Source organism: Onthophagus taurus, chromosome 1 (assembly GCF_036711975.1).
Source record: "Onthophagus taurus isolate NC chromosome 1, IU_Otau_3.0, whole genome shotgun sequence".
NCBI classification, from domain to species: domain Eukaryota; kingdom Metazoa; phylum Arthropoda; class Insecta; order Coleoptera; family Scarabaeidae; genus Onthophagus; species Onthophagus taurus.
Genome location: NC_091966.1, coordinates 7,225,137 through 7,245,197, shown reverse-complemented (window position 1 = coordinate 7,245,197; position 20,061 = coordinate 7,225,137). Strand labels below are relative to the sequence as shown.

At 31.3% G+C, this 20,061-nt stretch overlaps 3 protein-coding genes across 7 annotated transcripts; 1 reads left to right on the top strand and 2 right to left on the bottom strand.

The window, feature by feature from the left end:
• Window positions 1–630: 630 nt before the first annotated feature.
• LOC111424247 (uncharacterized) lies at window positions 631–8,526 on the bottom strand. The gene is made up of 12 exons (XM_023057736.2): window positions 8,416–8,526; window positions 8,112–8,362; window positions 7,730–8,059; window positions 6,784–7,672; window positions 3,714–3,892; window positions 2,810–3,659; window positions 2,514–2,755; window positions 2,250–2,462; window positions 1,606–1,848; window positions 1,334–1,555; window positions 887–1,276; window positions 631–838 (listed from the first exon to the last, which is right to left on the bottom strand). Exons 1-12 carry the CDS (start codon window positions 8,429–8,431, stop codon window positions 683–685), a joined length of 3,981 nt encoding a protein of 1,326 aa, XP_022913504.2. The 5' UTR covers window positions 8,432–8,526; the 3' UTR covers window positions 631–682.
• A 230-nt stretch (window positions 8,527–8,756) lies between these two features.
• On the top strand, window positions 8,757–19,727 carry LOC111424169 (TWIK-related acid-sensitive K[+] channel 6). 5 transcript variants are annotated; one of them, XM_023057623.2, is made up of 5 exons: window positions 8,757–8,917; window positions 14,878–15,094; window positions 15,152–15,434; window positions 15,491–16,039; window positions 18,528–19,727. In XM_023057623.2, exons 2-5 carry the CDS (start codon window positions 14,968–14,970, stop codon window positions 18,658–18,660), a joined length of 1,092 nt encoding a protein of 363 aa, XP_022913391.1. In that variant the 5' UTR covers window positions 8,757–8,917; window positions 14,878–14,967; the 3' UTR covers window positions 18,661–19,727. The 5 variants fall into 5 exon arrangements, with proteins under 5 accessions (XP_022913391.1, XP_071052040.1, XP_022913384.1 ...); XM_071195939.1 differs by lacking the exon at window positions 8,757–8,917 and adding an exon at window positions 13,299–13,386; XM_023057616.2 differs by lacking the exon at window positions 8,757–8,917 and adding an exon at window positions 14,167–14,391.
• LOC111424194 (Cathepsin B) lies at window positions 8,781–10,461 on the bottom strand. Its single transcript, XM_023057643.2, has 4 exons — window positions 9,916–10,461; window positions 9,661–9,861; window positions 9,338–9,599; window positions 8,781–9,276 (listed from the first exon to the last, which is right to left on the bottom strand). Exons 1-4 carry the CDS (start codon window positions 10,225–10,227, stop codon window positions 9,071–9,073), a joined length of 981 nt encoding a protein of 326 aa, XP_022913411.2. The 5' UTR covers window positions 10,228–10,461; the 3' UTR covers window positions 8,781–9,070.
• Window positions 19,728–20,061: the final 334 nt, after the last annotated feature.

The following is a 20,061-nucleotide window of genomic DNA, read 5'->3' as shown; positions in this document are numbered from 1 at the left end:
TTCTCGATTCCTAAGTCTCCTGTGATAGAGAGTCTGTTCATTAGCTCTTTTTCAACACTCTCCCTCACCTTCATTTGCCTTATCTTTTTAAAGTCCAGCCATTGTACTGTCTGAGTCCCTTAGTTTTTTTCTTGAAATACGGCATCTAAATCATGAATTATTTGAACTAATACTCTATGCTGTTCTTTTGACAATTGAGACTTGGTCAATTTGATTAGCCACGGCATAGCCTGGTATAATCCATGATGTCTTATGTATTTCTTTATGTAGAAAGAAGACCCTATTTTTCCTGCTGGCGAAATTAAGAATTCTTCATTTTCGTGGTACCTATTGTCTGACTATTATCATTTTAACATCGTTTTTTCGGCATTTGTTGTAGGTTTCTTCCAGCTGGTCATAAAATTCCTTCTTGTTTTCTATCTCATCTTCTTGTGTTGGAATGTGGGCGATAGTAGAGATATTAAAATATCTTTTTCAGTACCCGGTTTGTTCAACGTCAAGACATTCCATGTTCCAAATATCACGTCCATGTTTTATGATTTGTAACCATTTTTCCTAAAAACGTTTATAATGTTTTTATCAACTGATTTCTATACTTTATTGATGAAACACAACCAATAAAAGTACTCGTTTTATTAATAAAATTATTTATTTTTATATAACCTAATATTTCAATTATAATTTACACTTTTCCAGTAAATTTATAATATTTTTTATAATTACCATGCATATACTTAAATAATTCAGTAGATGCGGTGCTTAAAGATCTCATTAAAAATGAAACCGTGTGTTGATCAAATAAACTCATTAAACTATAAATACAGTTGTCAATGTGCATCTAAAAAAAATCTTATTACTTTCATTCCCAAAATATTTTAAGATTTACCTTAATATTAGTATACAAAGAAATACTCTCATATTGTTTTAAAATATCCGCAACTAAATACGGAGTAATTCTTTGAACGTGTTTTCCACAAGCTACAATCATATTGGTTAACTTTTCTAATTGATGGGCACAATCGGCGAGTTCTTCTATTGCGGGCGCTTGGAGATTTAAAGATGAATCGCCAGATTTGCAAAGATGCGTTAATAACAATCGATATTTTTGAAGAAACGGAGGTAAACGATCTGTTATTAATGGTGCTCGATGTTTTAAGAGCAAAATTAAGATTTGTATGCTAGGTTTGAAAATTGTTGGTAAAGTTGTTGGGGGATTTAAAAATAGAATGGTTATTGAACGAAAAATTTCGTCAATCATTAAAGCTGTTATCATAAACTAAAATAATTAACAAATAACAAATACACAAAATCAAAAAGATATTTGACTCCTTACATGATTTGCTTGAATAATATTCATTTCAAAGGCAATAACATCCTCCCAATAGTTATCACACATTTTTTCGTTTAAATTATCGATTAAATGTATCAATATGTCTTCGACTTTATCTTGCCAAGTTTTTAATTTCGTTGGATTAAGACTACATTGAAACACTCCGTTTATATTTAACATAACTTCTTTAAAATCATTCGTATTTTTATTATCTAAAGACGCTTTCTAAAAAAAATCTTTGAAAAATTCAATTTTTTATAAAAAGGAGAATTTACCAAAAACGTTTTTAAATCTTCACACATAATTGCAAAATTATCATTACTAATATGTTCAAAAATCAACACAATCAAACTAGAATATTCCTTTCTTAAATTGTTGTCTAGTTTTAATTTTCGCGTTAAACTCCAAATATCTAAAATAACTTGATCATCAACACCTTTTAGTTGCTTTTTATTTGTAAGGATCGTTGAAAATAATAACAAAATAGCTTCGTTATTAAATTCTTCAGTTTTAGAAATCTAAAAATAAAATGGTTATTTTATTTCTAATATTCGTGATAAAAGTCATGATTTAGTTTAGAGATCGATAACTTCGCAAACCGATCGATGAAAATCATTGTGGTAAAGTTTAATAAGTTCTAGACTAGACGTCGCGCCTTTATTTCTTTGTGTAAGTTAAATATTTAAAATGTTTGGTAAAATTATTATTTTACAGATATTTGATTCTTCTTTTTTCTGCCAATCCTTCTTCGACCTTCTAATTTGCCCTCAATCATTAATTGAGGAGATATTTGTATTTATCATATACAGACTGTGTCTTAACTTTGAAAAGGGATTCAATAAACACAGTTACACGCGAAGATACCGATTTCTAAATTGAGCCTTGACTTTAGGCACAAATATTTAAATGTAAAAATTACTTTTCTTAAATATTTCTTAAAATCTTTTTTGATTTTATTATTTTCTTCACATCCAACTGACAGGTAATACTTTAAAGATAAAGCATAAAAATAAACATCGTCCATAGAACTCTCATTATTCGATGATTGCCAATTATTTATTGTTGAATAAATTTGTTCCCTTTCTTTATTAATTTCACCTTTTAATTTAATAAACAATTTATGTTTTTTATACTGAAAGTAAATAAATAAAGTTCAAATTTTCTCACCAAACCAAATACAAACCTTATTTAAATAATTTAAAACTTGTATGATACAATGTCGAATTTTATCATCATCGCCAAACTTTTGTAGTAAATAAGAAACAAGTTTTTGAAATTGGTTAATAAAATTAGAAGCGTTTTGTAATAAATTTTCTAACCAGTATTGAAATACAACTTTGTAATCGGTTGTATTTTCTAATATGAAAGTTATTATGTATTCAGCTGGTAAATTAATCAGGAGATCAGAAGGATATTGAATCATTCCTAAAACAATCATTAAATCATTTTATAATAAAAACTATTCACTTAGAAACTTACCCACAATAATCTTTTCAACTTCATCTTTTAATTTAAGTTCCTCCTTTATTAAACATTTTAAGAGTGATGATAAATATAAAAATATAGTTAATTGAACTTGAGGATGTTGTGCTAAAATGGGCAATTTTTTTAACAAAACGAAATAGTCACTTAATTTGTTTTCATTCCAAATTTGCTGTTTCAAATAATTCTTGAAAACTTGATGATATTTTAAAGAATCACAACATATTTCTTCAAACTCACTTACAAATAAAGTACTCAACAATTCTTTAACGTCAACTTGTTCTTTATCTTTTTTCGGTTTACAACATTTCGCAATTTTAACTAAAACCATTAAGATAATTTTTTCAACTAATTCGGGACTCTCCAAAACACCAGATAACCAAAAAACGTGGTTTTCGTCGTGCAAAACTTCTTTAATAAAGTGTTTTCCCAACAAAGAGACTAAATTAGGTTCTAAATTTCGAAGTAATATTGTATTAACAAATCTATCAGAGAGTAAACTTTCAAACGATGGGGATTGCGTTAGATTTCTTAAAAATAACGCCGCTACATCCAGATTTCCATTTTCAAATAAATAAATCGCTTTAATATTTTGTAATTGAAGTAATTGCAAAATGGTTTTGCATTTTTTCTCGCCGAAATTTGTTATTCTTTCTGTTATAGAACTCCATTGATCGGCGGTTAAATACGGGTGAATATACGATATACAACAAATTTGATAATCATTCGTGTTATTAATCGGTTTTAATTTTGATACTTCACTTGACGACGAATAAAAATTTAATAATGTTAGGATCTCCCCCCACATAAATGCTATATTTAAATAAGAACGCATTATGTTTAAATTCTAAAAAGTAATAATATTATTATTATTAATTGAACAATTTTGTTGGGTTCTTACATGATTCAAATCCAATAAGGAATTCCCCAAAACTTGTAGAACATCTTTTAAATCCAACATGGTTTTAATAAATTTATTTACTACTAAATCAGGTGTTGTATGTTCAGTTATTCTTACAGTTGATAAAAATGTGCAAAATAATGTTGATAATAGCTCGATGTAGGTATGGTTTAATTTATCTGGAAGTAAATTGTGTTAATTTAATTGTTGAAATGTAAATAATTCTTATTTTTTTCTAATTTTAATCAAAATGAAATTAAGAAGAAATAATGTTATGTTTTTTATTTTTTCTAATTAATTAAAAGTAATAATAATATTAACTACAAAAGAGGCTACTCATTTTCCAAATAGGTTGAACACACATGGTGTGCGGGGTTTTGTTCCACTTATGGAGTATGCCTTTTTATAAGCCATGCCGTGTTCGAATTTTGTTAGCTATTTGTAGCAATAGATCTTTATCTTCTTAAATTCCTTTGGTACAAAGCCGTTTTTTAGAATATTAGTGTAAAATCCAGTAAGCCAATTCCTGGCGAACCAGCTGTACTTAACCAGGAACTCGTTATTAATGCCATTGAAGCCCGGGGCTTTGCTTGTTGGAGTGTGATGGAGACTTCATCATATGTGAAAGGTTTTGAGAAGTCGAATCTTTCCTGGTAGGCGGCCTTAATCTTTTTCAGCTCCCTCTTAATACGCCTGGTGTAGTCTTTATCTTTGATGCTAGTATAATATGATTTGATACTTGGTTGGCCGGAATAGAGGGAATCATCTTAACAATAGACTTAGAGTTTAGACGTAATAAAAACACGAAGACAGCACGGCTTAAAGAAGCACAAATTAACCATAAAAAAGAATTTGCTTTAGCTAACTCACATTATGACATTCAGAAAAACAGTTCTTTCTTTCATTACAACATAAATAAACATTGCACGCAGTACATTTTGAGTGGGGTCTAGCTTTGGCAGAACAATATTCACAACTTCCTCTTTCTTTTGAACTTGCGCTACGACATTTTCGTGGACGCAGTAAATTGGAATATTTATTTATCAAACCTGTATCTACAAAACGACGAAAATCTGATAGAATATTGAGAAAAACATATTGAGCAAAAACTAACATTTTTGCATAATCTACGTTTCAAAAAAGATCCTAATTCAAAAATTCCTAGAAGCCGTGTTTATTGAAATTAAGGAATGAAACTTATTTTAAATTAAAGCTCAAAGCTTTCTCTTTAAAATGACGTATGATAATTGTTGGGATGAATTGGAAAAATATCGAGAAAAAAAATGTTGAAACAAAACTTACATTTTCGTACAACCTAAGAATGTCAAAAAAGATGCTAATTTAAAAATTCCTGGAAGCCGTATTTATTGAAATTAAGGAATGAGACTTGTTCTAAATTAAAGCTCAAAGTTTTCTCTTTAGAATGATGTATAATAATAGTTGGCTTGGATTGGAAAAATATTGAGAAAAAAAATGTTGAAACAAAACTTATACATATTTTCCTAAGACCTAAAAGTGTCAAAAAAGATGCTAATTTAAAAATTCCTGGAAGTCGTATTTATTGAAATTAAGGAATGAAACTTATTTTAAATTAAAGCTCAAAGCTTTCTCTTTAAAATGATGTATGATAATTGTTAGGTTGGATTGGAAAAATATTGAGAAAAAAAATGTTGAAACAAAACTTACATTTTCATACAACCTAAGAACGTCAAAAAAGATGCTAATTTAAAAATTTCTGGAAGCCGTATTTATTGAAATTAAGAAATGAAACTTATTCTAAATTAAAGCTCAAAGCTTTCTCTTTAAAATTATGTATAATAATTGCTGGGTTGGATTAGAAAAATATTGAGATAAAAAATGTTGAAACAAAACTTACATTTTCGTATATCCTAAAAGTGTCAAAAAAAGATGCTAATTTAAAAATTCCTGGAAGTCGTATTTATTGAAATTAAGGAATGAAACTTATTTTAAATTAAAGCTCAAAGCTTTCTCTTTAAAATGATGTATGATAATTGTTAGGTTGGATTGGAAAAATATTGAGAAAAAAAATGTTGAAACAAAACTTACATTTTCATACAACCTAAGAACGTCAAAAAAGATGCTAATTTAAAAATGTCTGGAAGCCGTATTTATTGAAATTAAGGAATGAGACTTGTTCTAAATTAAAGCTCAAAGCTTTCTCTTTAAGGTGATATATAATAATTGTTAGGTTGGATTGGATTCATCCACAGCCAACTGGCTAGTGCCATGATCATAACATGCAGATATGATAAAATCTCCTGAAACCTGTTACTGGTCATTGTTCGCATGACAAGTGGTACATCCAAGTCTTCAGCATTACTCCAGAAGAGTTTATAGCTTGGCAAACTGTGATAACTCATTAAGAAACGTATGCCAATATCTTCTTTCAAGTTTATCTTTCGCAAAGTTGCCCATCAGTGTTAGAAAATAATCTGTAGGATTAATAAAGTATCGCCAATTATTCTCTCTGGATAATGGTATCCTGGAATTTTAGTCTGTTTTTCCCGTCTTCTCCATCTTCTATCAGATGACTACAGTTTAAAATGAGTGTTTAAAACTACCAGTACTTTAAAGTACCGTCGGGACACAAAGGGTTAAATTCCTTTGCTATAAAGCCGTTTTTTAGAATATTAGTGTAAAATCCACTAAGTCAAGTCCTGGCGAACCAGCATATCTCAGAATAAAGGAATCAGATGACCAGATTAAGAAGTCGGATCTTTCCTGGCAGGCGGAGAAGACAGTTCTTGAAGAGCCTCTTGGTCATAGTTATGTACCTAACTTAGTAAGTTATGTAACTACATAGTTATGTACTCGCAGTTTTAGTTTTGTCTAATTGCTGAGAACTTTTACTGAACAAATATCATAGCAGCTATATGTTTTAGATGAAAAAGTAACTGTAAGATTAAGCTTATATTTAAGAAAGGGTATCAAGGTTGCTTTCCCAAGAGCAAGTAAAAGATTCCAAATGATTAATTGATAAAACCAATTCAGTTAAAGAAGCATTAATAATTCCACTTTGACTAATTAAAATTAGATTTCTTATACTTACCCAAATACAATTCATTAAAACTTTCTGAAACAATTTTTAAGTGATGTACAAAAGATGTAAAAATATTAATAACCTGCCAGCTAGGTAAATCAAGTATATGTTTAGAAAAACTCTCTAAAACTTGAGCAGGTAAAATCAACTCAACATCACAAATACAAAGTTCCTTTTTCCTTTCCACAGTTCCTTTAAAAGCGAATACATCCGTTTCCAAAGAATGTTTTGGTGAATAATGTTTAATACATTGTAACATCTTCGCAATTAAATTTGATAGTCGATATAATTTAGCAGAAACAGCCAAAATAGTCAATAATAACTTATTATATTCATCAACATATTCGGTAATGTCGCTAAACATGACGTATGGTAAAATTGTGCTTAACATTGGTTCTAAAATTAGTGGTTCTGCTTGAATTGCATATGTAAAAATATTTAATACTGCTTTTGTTGGGTCAGTTATATTTATTATGGTAGTTAATAATGATTGAGTGGTCATAGAAATGTTGAAAACATCAATTTTATCATCTGGATTTGTTTTTAAATCTTTAAGCTCTTCGTAGATATTGCTTATAACATCCATTGAAAAGTTAACGTCGTAAGAAAGATTTTTATAATCAAACAAAAATTTGAATTTTTCTTGTACATCTATCCCGCAAATTTGAAGTAATAATGCTGTGAATTCATAAATTATCGAGAATTTTGATTCAAAACTTGAACAAAATGCATGATAAATAAGTGAAATTACTGATAAGTTTTTTGAGGAGTAATTCTCAATTATAATGTCGATTATTATTTTTGGAATACTTAATTCATTTAAGTTTTCATTTCCAGTTTGTTCAAAGATGATTTCGAAATATTTTTCAAATTGTTTTGAGCTGTTTTGAAATAATCGCTAAAATCATAACATTGATAAAATTTATTTTTGTGAATGAAATGGTTAATATCTTACCTTACTTGTAAATGCAACAATTTCTTTTTTAATGTTACTAAATTTGTCGATGATTTTTGATAATTGTGAACAAAATTTACAAAATGTTTTATAACTTTCTTCTTCTGACAAATATAATTTATTAAATAATTCGTCAGATTTGAATATTAATAATAATTGATCAGAACTTTGAATGTGAATAACAACTTGACTAACAAGTTTCGAATAAACTTCAAGATCGTGTTTAAAAAATTGCTGGAATGTTTTGTTGCTTATTATATGAAGAAATGAATTTACAATTAATTCTTCAAAGTTCCTGTTATCTTGATGCTTTAAAATTAACGTAATTCTCTAAAAAAATATAAAAATTAAGATGCTAAAATTATTAATACTTTAATTTTACTTTTAAGAGATCAAAAACATATTCTTGTGATACATCACTTTTCGCAATATTAACAATTTCCTCCGAACACAACCATTCATTCACTTTATCTAAAACTTCTTTATCACCACATTTTCCCAGCTCCATTAACCAGTTTAAAAGCCCCACATCCTTAAAATGTATGGGTAATAATGATGATTTAAAAGCAGTATCAGCTAATTTTAGGCGTTTTGGTAGAGGTTCATCTTCATTATCCAAAATATCTAATAATTCTAAAAAGTAATTTTGAAACAATTTATAAAGTGGAATTATTTAAATATTTTACCTTTTAAACGGGCCATTATTGAGTATTATTTATTTTTTCAACTTTAAATATCATGTGAAATTTTTAGGTTATAAACATCCACACGTGGAATTCGAAAAGTGACATATATTTGATGAAAAGCAGGGCTACCAACATGAATTATCAGCAATATTAGAATAATAAATAAAATTTTAGTTAAATTTTAAATAATAAATATAATTTTGATGATTTTTATGGATTCAGTTCAAGATTTCACAAAGATTATTTATCAACAATATGGAATATTTGTATTCATTTAAATGTTGTCGCATTTAAAAAGATGGCGCTAGTGTGAAATTAGGAATTTAAATGGCACTGATTGATGAACGGAGTGAGTGTATTAAAGGTGTAATAGTTAATGTTTTTTTATTAAGTAATCAATTTTGGTTATATTTTGAACAATTAAATTATGTTTAACTCGCATCTTATCAATATTTACAAATGGGACAATTTCATTTCGTTTTTAGAAGAGATATTTCGACCGGTAAGTTTATTTTGAGGTTAGGATTTTATCAACAAATCATTTTAACTTGTATGTACTTATATTATATTATTATAAGGCATTCTACACAAAGGGTTTTTAATATAAATGAAAATTAGAAAACAAATTGATATCTTATTTACAACATTTTTCAAATTAAAATTTTGGTAAACCAGCAGTGATGCTGCTTTCGATACCACAATGATCTTTTCCTCTTAGCATTTTAAAATAACCATTATCACCCCAATCAGAATTCCATGAATTAGCAATAAGCCAATATTTGTTTCCATTTTCAACACCCCAGCCTAAAATTCTTATTGCATGTCCACCTAAAGCACTTCCTTCAACATGTTGATAAACTCCTAAAAATGTGACATAAATATTTCTTAATCCAAATTATGCTTACATGATTGAATTACTTACCACTTTTATAGTTTAATAGGTCTGCATAAACAGTAAAAGCTCCTTCAACTGGTCCATTAGTCATAATTTCTTTTTGAATGTCTGATTCCTTACTGCGAATTGAATATGCTGTTTTTCCATAGTGTAAATCTTTTTTGTAAGTAATTGGGTAAGATTCTTGACATTGTTTTGTACATTTCGGTGTTTTTCCTTCAGCACTACATGGTGGTCTTGTTCCATTAACATGGTGTTCGCATGGTGCAATTTCATAAGGACGACAACCCTATTTATTTCAAATATTTGCGTTAATAAGAACTAAAATGATTACAATCAAATGTTCTTACCTGATTTGAGCCATAATTACCTCCAGAAACTAAACCTTTTCGGACCCAATAATGCCAAGCAGCTCCAGGAAATCCTCCATTACAGCCCATTCCGCAAGTATAGCAACAAGAAACCAAATCATCTGCCGAAAATCTAAAATGAACCGTAGCGTTTGAGTGGATACAAACGCGATCTGACATAGCTTCAACAGCTCCAAAGGCCTATTATTAAAAAACTATAAAAATAAAATCTTTGTTTATGAAACATGAACTTACCCAACATGATCCACATGACCCCTGATCTCTAATCTCTCTTATGGTTGGGCAGTTAGGCCAGTTTTCACGCGAATCAAAATTTTCCGGAATATCTTCAACTCCTAAAAGTGATTCTTGGTACGGCAATTTAACTGTTTCAGGTAAAGCTCCCATTAATTTCGTAAAATAACTCAACGGAATTTTCTCGTCGAAGTTTTTCCCCGCAGTCCATGTATTTTGTTTAACGTTAATCAGGTTGATGAATTCATCGGATAAAGGATGATGTGCTTGAACGCACCACGCGTAAGCCAAGAGAAGCCACACGATTTTCATTTTCTTAATTACTTTTTATGATGATCTTAACACCTCAACGAATCGATTCTTTATACAGCAATCGTATGATTGACGGATATTTTTGGGCACAACAAGAAAGACGCGTCCAAAAGTGCAAAGTTTATCAGAACTTTGATAACACCGTGTTGAACGAAACGAAAATATTAAGGTTACTAATCGATTTAAACTGTTTGTCCTTTGTTGAACGTTGACGCAGACTCAAACCACCGGTTATCGTTGTGGTCCGCAGATGTTTATGTCGGGTTTTAAACGCTTTTTATTTAGCTTCTTGTAATAAAACACAAATAATTTAAAAAAGATTAACGTATTTATTAATATTGATTACTTTAAAATTATATTTTAATGTACTGTTTGTAATAAATTGAATTAAGAAACTAGAAATTTGCAATTAATTAATGCTTTATTTTAACAAAGGGAGTGTGGAGATGATTAACTTTTAAATTACCACTTGACAGTGTATTTTTTTAAATTTTCCTTATATGTAAATTTTGTTTATATAATCAGTAGCACGTTCAGCCGTTAAATGAAATTAGATGACATAAAAAGAATCCCTTGGAAGATTCCGACAATGTAATCATAGTTTCACACTCTGAACAAAATAGTAATCTTCACTACTTTCCAGAAAATTCGAGACTAAAATATTTCCACCACATAACAAAGGGTTACTGCCGATATGACTTATGTATACCCTGGAGAACCACAAACAATTTAATTAGCAATTAGGAAGATTACAAAAGAGGTATTGATCTTTTGGCTATGATACTATTCGAGTACTATTTACATCCCCAAAGAGCGGGAAAATGAAAAAAGAAAGTTTTTAAGGTTGCATCCTACACCACCTACGAAAAAATTACAATGATTTACGCCAAACCAACCCAACTACGCCATAGAAATAATAAAACGTATCAAACCAAAAAGGGAGAGAATACTTATTTAGTTTATTTCATGAATTGTGGGTAACCTAGGACATGTCTAAGGTCTGCGATATCATAAAGATCGACAACGTGCTAGTACACAATAAGAAGGACACACACTACACAAAATGTGCAGCACGTTTTGCAAAAGACTCCCTAAATGTGCAAGATTACTTTAAGTGTACGAAGATGCAACGTGGGCAGGTCTTCCACATATTTCCTCCAATTCAGATCCTCAAATTGCCAAACATATCTCCTGGAATAACATCAGCAACAACAATAACGGCAAATAACTAAAAAGACTTTTGATTAGATAATCAGGCTAAAAGATAAAACGCAGCACAGAAAGACGTGAACAACAATACCTACAACTCTCTGTCCATAAAGGCGATTCAAACATTTTAACAACCCCATCCTCGTATTAGTAAAATAACTAAATGTACTAGATTCTCGAGAGCAGGTGAATGTGATATACTGACTTTTCACGGGCTTTTGATTGCTTGGACCATGGTTTGTTGGTTGAAAAGATGGAAAGGTTTGGATGTGGTCACTTTCTCACACGACTTCTGGTATCTTATGTGTCCGATCGCAGACAATACGTTGAGTTAAGTGGTATGAAGTCAAGGCAAAGCGAGTGGCGTACCCCAGAGATCCATACTAGGCCCATTGCTGTTCAACATCTATATAAATGATTTAACTACAATTTCCATACGAATTCACTCTTATACGCAGACGATCTGAAACTGTTTAGGACTGTTGGTTGTGAGCAGCATTTTGAATTACTCCAGTTAGATTTAGTCTGACTTTATTTGTGGTGTTCTGACAACAAATTAACCTTAAATACTTCCAAATGCCAGATAATGAGATACAGTCAGAAACGTCACATCACACTTTAAGATATCTCAATATTGAAAGATCTTGGAGTGTGGTTTGATGGAATTGTGAGAATTGAATTATGTACAACTATTACGACGTTATGGTCTCCAAAGTCTTGAGGATCGACGAGGATTGTTGTCTGCCGGGTTTGTGCGGGATGTGATGTCGGGTGTGCTAGTTGTGGGTTTATCAGTGTGCGTGTTTGTAATAGTGCCTTTATGCCGAATCACGCTAACACGAAGATCGGTCTAAATTCCCTTATAAACAGAATCAATTCCACCTATACCTAGTAACATAACACAATCGGACGCGGACATAGCAAACAACTACTATCCGTGCCAAAAGTCAAGATCCCTCACTTTAAAGATCGATATCTTTGCAACCGTTCGATAAAAAAATCGAAGATGCGGTTGTGCGTTCGCAACTAATCATGTGCAATTTGCTGCGCTGACACACTGATACTAGCTGATCTATCTCTCGCCGGTCAACTGCGCCGGTACCGCCTGCTGTCTCGGTCCAAGTTCTAGCAAATGAAAATTTTATACGTGATTAAGGGCTGGAATTTTCACTTACATACATATTTGTAAATCTTCAAGCCACACCGCCGTGCTTTACTACGCCAACGGTGGCGCAATTGAGTTGACTCATTTTAAAGTTGGGTATCAGCGAACGTAACACACTGTACTGAGTTAACTCAATTACGTCGCGCAGCGCAGTGTTACACATCTCTATTCGCAACTCTGGTTATTTTTCACTTCCGTTACATCCAAAATCCAGAGACCTATAATCTTTTCTTATGGCCATAATATTTCTTATGCTCCCTACATTTCGCTTATGCCTTATCGAATTTAGTTACCAAATGTTAAACAGTCAACTTTGAGGGCCATCGCAATTGACGTAAAACGTGCGCTAACGAACAGTCATTTTGATAATAAAGTTTTATCATCAAAACCAAACAATATGGCCGCCACAGACTGTTAACAGTGAGTCGTTCTTATTGGAAAACCATTCTTCTATCCTGTACAGTTAGTAGTAGGCAGCGCCTATTACCAAGTTTAATTATTATTCAGTGTGTAGCATTAAGTGTTCTATTAACAGTATCCTCTTCTGCCAGTAATATTTTATTTTTTATCGTGTGTCTTATCTTATGTAAGCAGTAATCAATTTTCTGCATGCACTACTTAAGCTTCTGCAAGCAAATTCAGTCTTCTGTTAGCAATATGTAGCCTACTAACGGTATTTACTATTCTGTGTGTAGGATCAAGTGTTCCATTTCTATTATTCAATCAGTATCGTTGCTATAAATCGATCCTAATCTCACTGCACCCAACGAGCATCTGATCATGAGGTAAGTCTTAAGAAATGGACTTTAATTTCATTTCTGTGGCTTTTCATTTATGAAACTCTGAGAACTCTCGTAGTACTCTGCCCAAAAGTCGAAGATTTGGCTCTAACAAATCTATTATCTATTCTATGCTAATTAATAATGCCGATCGGTAAATTCTTAATCGTTCCTAAATACTTTATATTATAACTTAAGTTATTACATGATGTTAGAAGAATAAAGTAATATAACATATTGTTATTTACTTCCTTATATAATATTTATGTTACTATTTACAGCATTTATTGGATAAATATATACGGTGTTTATTCCTTACCAATATGCACATTTTTATCGCATTTTTGTTACTACCTGCTGATTGCATCACCGGAAAATAAGTTACGAATAATAATATTCATTCATATAAAAATGTAGTGTAGCATAATATTAGCATTATATTATATCTATGATTCACAATTCGTCAGACAGGCCTATATTTAATGTAATGAATACTCAGGTATTGTATACAGTAAGTTAAAATAATAAAACTGGAATACTCATATAGAAATACAATTTATTGCAGTTTTTAAAGTGATTTTTAAACAGATATATAAAAAGAATGTGTTGTTAGTTACACTTTATTTCATATTGTAATAATAATGTTTGTTGTGATAAAAAGATCAGTGAACTTTAAAGGGTACTTTAACTCTTCAACCCTTATGTTACTATGTATTTGCAAAATCTTTTCCGCGTCTCTGATACACAGATGACGTCATTGCGACGTCGTTATCGATCGTATACCGCGTGTACAGCGGCAAGTCGCAAAAAGCTCCCGTTCGAAATCGGTGCACACACACAACAATTGTGCCAAATATCGTCCTCCTTTTTGATACTTGCAGTAGTTTCAGTAGTTTCGGCGTAGCCGATAGGTAGTAGTTACTTTAGTAGGATAATGGCTTTTTAGGTGTAAATTTCAAAGTGAACCGAAACGATCTCATTCATCTCCGAACACCTCGCAGTGCGTTTGCGGTGAGTAGTCCATTTTCCGAAGAGAACTAAAATTTATCTCTGTGTGACAAAGGGTGCTCTCGGTAGTGTGTGTGTGCGATTTTAATATGCGCATAACGATCAATTTCGATGGTTATATATAAAATTATCGCAATAATATTACTACAACATTCTGATAATGGAACTTGGGTAAAAAATTTTCCTTTATCGACTGATACATGTTACAGGAATTCCAAGCATGGTTTTGAAATGTTTAATCGTATATTGTGGTAAAGGCTCAGTGCAACAATGTATTGATTTCGTGTGCGGATGTGTTATTTTAAGAGATGTTAATTTAATTAAAAATTATGTTTGTACAGTGTATTTAATTGAATTGATAGAAAAATTAATGTTATGTTTAGAAAAGCATTTTTTAATTCACTATAAAGATGTGGGTGTTGTTTTCTTAATGAAAGAGTTTTAGTTGCAGTTATTTTGATTAGTGTTAATGTTATCTGTTTGTTATAGAGGGTAAAATGTGCAGGATGAGGCAACACAGTGCGGGGGGCAGCTAGCAGCGCGGGAGCCCCCCGGGCCCACTATGACGCGCGCTAGATAATGAAGAAGCAAAACGTTCGCACGCTCTCTCTTATCGTGTGTACCTTCACGTATCTCCTAATTGGCGCGGCTGTCTTTGACGCACTCGAATCCACAGTAGAAAGCAAGCGAAAGGACGTACTTCAAGGTATGTGTTAAAACTTAAACAATTTAACAGATTTTAAATTTTGCATATCATTTCTAGAAATAGAGCAGATCATTCGTAGAAAGTACAATATAAGTGACGAGGACTTCCGAATAATGGAAACGGTGGTTCTCAAGTCGGAACCGCATCGCGCTGGCAGACAATGGAAGTTTGCTGGCGCTTTTTATTATGCTACTACTGTGCTAACCACTATCGGATATGGCCATTCCACGCCTACAACTATCTCTGGAAAACTATTCACCATGTGTTATGCCATGATCGGTATTCCATTGGGATTAGTCATGTTTCAAAGTATTGGCGAAAGAGTTAATAGGCTTAGTAGGTAAAATAACTAAAACTTTAGTTTTGAATACAAATTACACCAATAAAATGTTTCAGTGTGATAATTCGTTCTGTTAAATCATCTTTACGTTGCCGCCAAACAAACGCGTCAGAATTGGATTTAATCTGCGTAGTAACAACATTAAGTTCATTAACGATTGCCGGGGGAGCAGCCGCTTTTTCACGCTACGAAGGATGGAGTTATTTCGATTCAGTTTATTATTGTTTCATCACCCTTACAACAATTGGATTTGGAGATATGGTTGCTTTGCAAAAGGATAGTGCTTTAAGCGATAAACCGGAATACGTTATGTTTGCCCTTATTTTTATATTGTTCGGATTGGCGATTGTGGCAGCTTCATTAAATTTGTTAGTACTTCGATTTGTTACCATGAATACAGAAGATGAACGTCGCGATGAAGCGCAAGCAATGCAAGCTTTGGCTGGAGCAGTGAGATTAGAAGGTGATGTTATCACTGCAAATGGATCTATATTAAGCGGACATTTAGGACATAATCATTTTCCTGTTGAGACTGTTTCAATAGACGAAGATCAGTCAGTATGTAGTTGTCATTGTGGGTGTTTTCCTAGTGGAGGAAAAGGATCGTAAGTTGATAATAAAATTTTAAGAAATCCTTAAGGTTATTTATTAACTTTAAAGATTTTTTATAATTTCCATTGATTATCTATTTGATATTATTTTAATATATTAACTTTTGCAGGGATATTTATATAATGAAAAAGACAATAGAATTCATCATTAATAAGTTCGCAAATCTGCTTGTTGGTTTTTTTTTACATCCAAAATCTAGAAACCTATAGTCTTTTCTTGTGGCCATGATATTTCTTATGCTCCCGACATTTCGCTTATATCTTATCGAATTTAGTTACCAAATTTTAGACAGTCAACTTTGAGGGCCACCGCGATTGACGTAAAACGTGCGCTAACGAAGGTCGCCACAGACTGTCAACAGTGAGTTTCTATCGCTCCTATTGTAAAACCATTCTTCTCTCCTGCACAGTTGGTAGTAGGCAGCAGTCAGCCTATTATCAAGTTTAATTATTATTCATTGTGTAGCATCAAGTGTTCTATTAACAGTATCCTCTTCTGCCAGCAATATTTTATCTTTAATTAGCAGTGTCTTATCTTATGTAAGCAGTAATTAATTTTCTGCAAGCACTACTGAAGCTTCTGCTAGCAAATCCAGTCTTCTGTTAGCAATATGTAGCCTACTAACTGTATTTACTATTCTGTGTGTAGGATCACGTGTTCAATTTCTATTATTCAAACAGTAGGTATCTTGTTATCGTCGCTAAAAATCGATCCTAATCCCACTACACCCAACGAGCATATCATTATGAGGTAAGTCTTAAGAAATGGGCTTTAATTTCATTTTTGTGGCTTAGTTCTTTTCTCGAAAGGCGAAGATTTGGCTCTAACAAATCTATTATCCTATGTTAATTAATAATGCCTTACTCTGCGAGCCCTAACAACTATATATTGGGACAAAATAAATTGTGTATATAATTAACAATAATTAAATAGTAAGTTTAATTTCTTTTAATAATTTTTTCAGATTAATATCATTTGATTATATAATTAACAACAACTTTGTCTAATGAACAACACAAAAAACAAAATACATACCCTACCCTATTGCTTCTAATTAAACTAGAAAAATGTATATTTTACCTGACAACTTAATATTGGGACAATGCAAAGTAACTTCCATAAAAATGGGACAAATTAAGATAAGTAAACTGTGGAAATAACGTAAAATAAAATGTTAAATTGCCGGTTTGTTCTAAAGCTTGTAACATTGTTACTGTTGAGTAAATCTGTATTTATCAATTAAAATGGTGCGTGGTATTTGTACAGAGTCAAAAATCCGTGAATTAGTGATTAAAAATTGCCACAATAAAACAATACGTGAAAAAGCAGACGAACCTAAAGACGATTCCTAAAAGCACAGCGTGGAAAGTAATTAAAACTGGGCAAATTTTAGAAAAAAAGGGTAAAAGTTCAGGTCGTCCAAAGTTAGTTTCTGATAGAAATAAAAGAATACTTGTAAAAATCTGCAAAAAAGGACGAAGAAATATTTTAAGACAAGTTACCACTGAATGGAATAATGAAACTGGATTAAATATATCAAGGGAATGCTGTCGCAAATGGATTCTTAAAAGTGGATTAAAATTTTACGAGGTTTACTTACAAGCAATAATTAAAAAATGTCGCGTTTAGAAAATTGTTGTTTTATAAGCGAAAGAAAAACTACTGTTAACAGAAAAACAACAGAAAGCCAGGCTCACATGGGCAAAATCTAAACTGCCTTGGTAATCCTCTTTTTAGAGTTGCTTCGTTAGTTAAATCAGCATCAAAAAGTTCATTTTGTATCTTGGATCCAAATCAGTTGACATATCTTATCAGCATATCTTATTAATTTCATTTTTCAAATATCACAATAATGTGGTAATGTAGGATATCACTTCAGAAATGCACCAGAAATTATAACCATAATGGCCGGATAGATATGCCGGATAACCGGATATCCGGCCGAATATCCGGCTTTTCGCAAAATCACTATTCGTTCCATCACTAATACTTACCTAATATTCATTTGCGTAGTTATAAGTCAATTCGTCTACAGCTTTTAACCAAAGTTTTTGAACTTTTGGTCGCTTGGTTCTTTCGCCTCATGAAATACTTTTCAGACCAGCAGACTTGCCCTGCGGTTTTGGCTTGTTCTAACTGGTTATGTTGGTTATCTTTTATCTAAATAGGATAACAGTTCCCGTTTTTTTTTGTTGCAATGACTGAGAAATTTTCTAAGAATTCTGTTGTTATAGAGATCACTTTTTTTTTAATATCATTTACAGCGATGTTATCAAATACTCTTCTGTGCACTGTTTCTAGTGATGAATCAAAGTTTTATTAACCCGGCATTGATCACTACGTTTAAACTCTCTATTTATTTACTTATATCCTTATCTTCGCTAAAGGTACATAGTGGACTTGGTGGTGAAAAAATATTTTGTGCTCTTAGTTAAAAAACTGGAAAATTGATGTAATTAATTTGTTTTTTTTATTTTCCAGTCATCTTGGGTATAGATCACCAACCCAAATTCGGCACTTGCTTCCAGTTTTGCCGATGCACGAACTTCATCCTCCCCAAGGGCCTTTAATAGCACAACCCGCTATTTATCCGAATCACAGAGCCTCTATATGACGACTTGACTACATCGATTATAGTTGAATCGTGATTGTGATTATCTAAGTAATTATTAGAACATTAAGAGTTCACACAGACTATTTATCTAAAATATTGTGTAAGTTTTTTAACTTAGTTTTACTTTTTAGTTTTTATTTTGTCGTTTTTGTTTCGATTTATTTGTCCGAACGAAATGACAAGAAATTTACTTAAATGTTTTCAATGAATTGATTCAAATTTGAGGGAAAACATTGGGAAATTTTTAATGCACGTTTAAGGTAAAAATAAAAATAATTAACACAATTTGTAAAACATGGAAAACAGGGGTATCTTAAAAATAATTTCTAATTACGGGTTGTCGACACATACAGCAAGTGAGAAAAGGGAACAAACTAACTATTTGTAATTGTCGAATTAACTAGATATCAAATTATTACTTAAGATACTTGCTCCTTCATTTCTATGATGTTTAAAGTTTTACCAAAACAGAGGCGATTATTGAGGACGTATAACGTGAATGAGTGTTAAATATTGTTCTTAATGAACAATAACATTCCAATTGACAATTTGGGACTGATTTTATAGTGCTTCCTATATTTGCAACGTTTCGAACTGTAACGTCTCCCGCTGGACAACCACAAAACCAGAAACCAACTGAATGTCTTCTTCCTACTACTTAAATCAGAACTGCTTAAGAGACTACAATTATTGAACTACTATTATCACTGAAAATTTTTATCTTCCTCATTACACTAATGATATTTTGTATTCGTTCTGTAAGTTAGTTTATAAGGTAAATAATAATTTAACATTGCCAAAAAAGCAACATTTGTACCGATGTATTGTGTGTTTTATCTATTGTATACGCTTGTTATAGTTAGTGAGGCGTTTGTTAAACGTTTATCTGGGTCTGAAATGTTGTAGATTTTAGAGTAAGTTTTATACAAAAAAAATGTTTTGACATTATATTGTTCATTATTTATTATTGACATAGTGTAAGATAGGAAAACAGTGCTTGATAACTCATCTTATGGTACATAAGGTACTTCGTCTATCAATTAACCAAAAAAAATTATAAACAAATACTTATCAATTGTTTCATTATAAACCATAATATTATAATTAATCTTTGACCAATATTTGGGGATTAAATATTTATGATGACCAAATTATCATGATTTCAATATAAATTTAATTAATGTTGGATTCGAAATTGTTTTTTTATATAAAATTAATTAAGAAAAATGTAATTTTTCTATTAATTTTTTTACCAGCATCTATATTCATCGAGATTTTACAAAGTTAAACATTTTACACTAGTCTTTTTTTATGGGAGATATCAATAACCACCTTTACAAAATAAGATCTAATGATTTGCAACAAAAAAATCTAGCACAAAACTTAGTACAAAAATTATCA

What these genes read in the sequence shown, in the direction of transcription:
- LOC111424247 (XM_023057736.2), bottom strand. An exon ending in TTAAGAAATATTTAAGAAAA is followed by an intron (nt 1,849 to 2,249) that starts GTAATTTTTACA and finishes TTTTATTTTTAG; the next exon opens with ATTTCTAAAACTGAAGAATT. An exon ending in AAGATTTAAAAACGTTTTTG is followed by an intron (nt 1,556 to 1,605) that starts GTAAATTCTCCT and finishes GATTTTTTTTAG; the next exon opens with AAAGCGTCTTTAGATAATAA.
- LOC111424194 (XM_023057643.2), bottom strand. Translation starts at nt 10,227, where the DNA reads ATGAAAATCGTGTGGCTTCTCTTGGCTTACGCGTGGTGCGTTCAAGCA. An exon ending in GGTCATGTGGATCATGTTGG is followed by an intron (nt 9,862 to 9,915) that starts GTAAGTTCATGT and finishes TTTTAATAATAG; the next exon opens with GCCTTTGGAGCTGTTGAAGC. An exon ending in GTAATTATGGCTCAAATCAG is followed by an intron (nt 9,600 to 9,660) that starts GTAAGAACATTT and finishes TGAAATAAATAG; the next exon opens with GGTTGTCGTCCTTATGAAAT.
- LOC111424169 (XM_023057623.2), top strand. Translation starts at nt 14,968, where the DNA reads ATGAAGAAGCAAAACGTTCGCACGCTCTCTCTTATCGTGTGTACCTTC. An exon ending in GCGAAAGGACGTACTTCAAG is followed by an intron (nt 15,095 to 15,151) that starts GTATGTGTTAAA and finishes TATCATTTCTAG; the next exon opens with AAATAGAGCAGATCATTCGT. An exon ending in CCTAGTGGAGGAAAAGGATC is followed by an intron (nt 16,040 to 18,527) that starts GTAAGTTGATAA and finishes TTTATTTTCCAG; the next exon opens with TCATCTTGGGTATAGATCAC.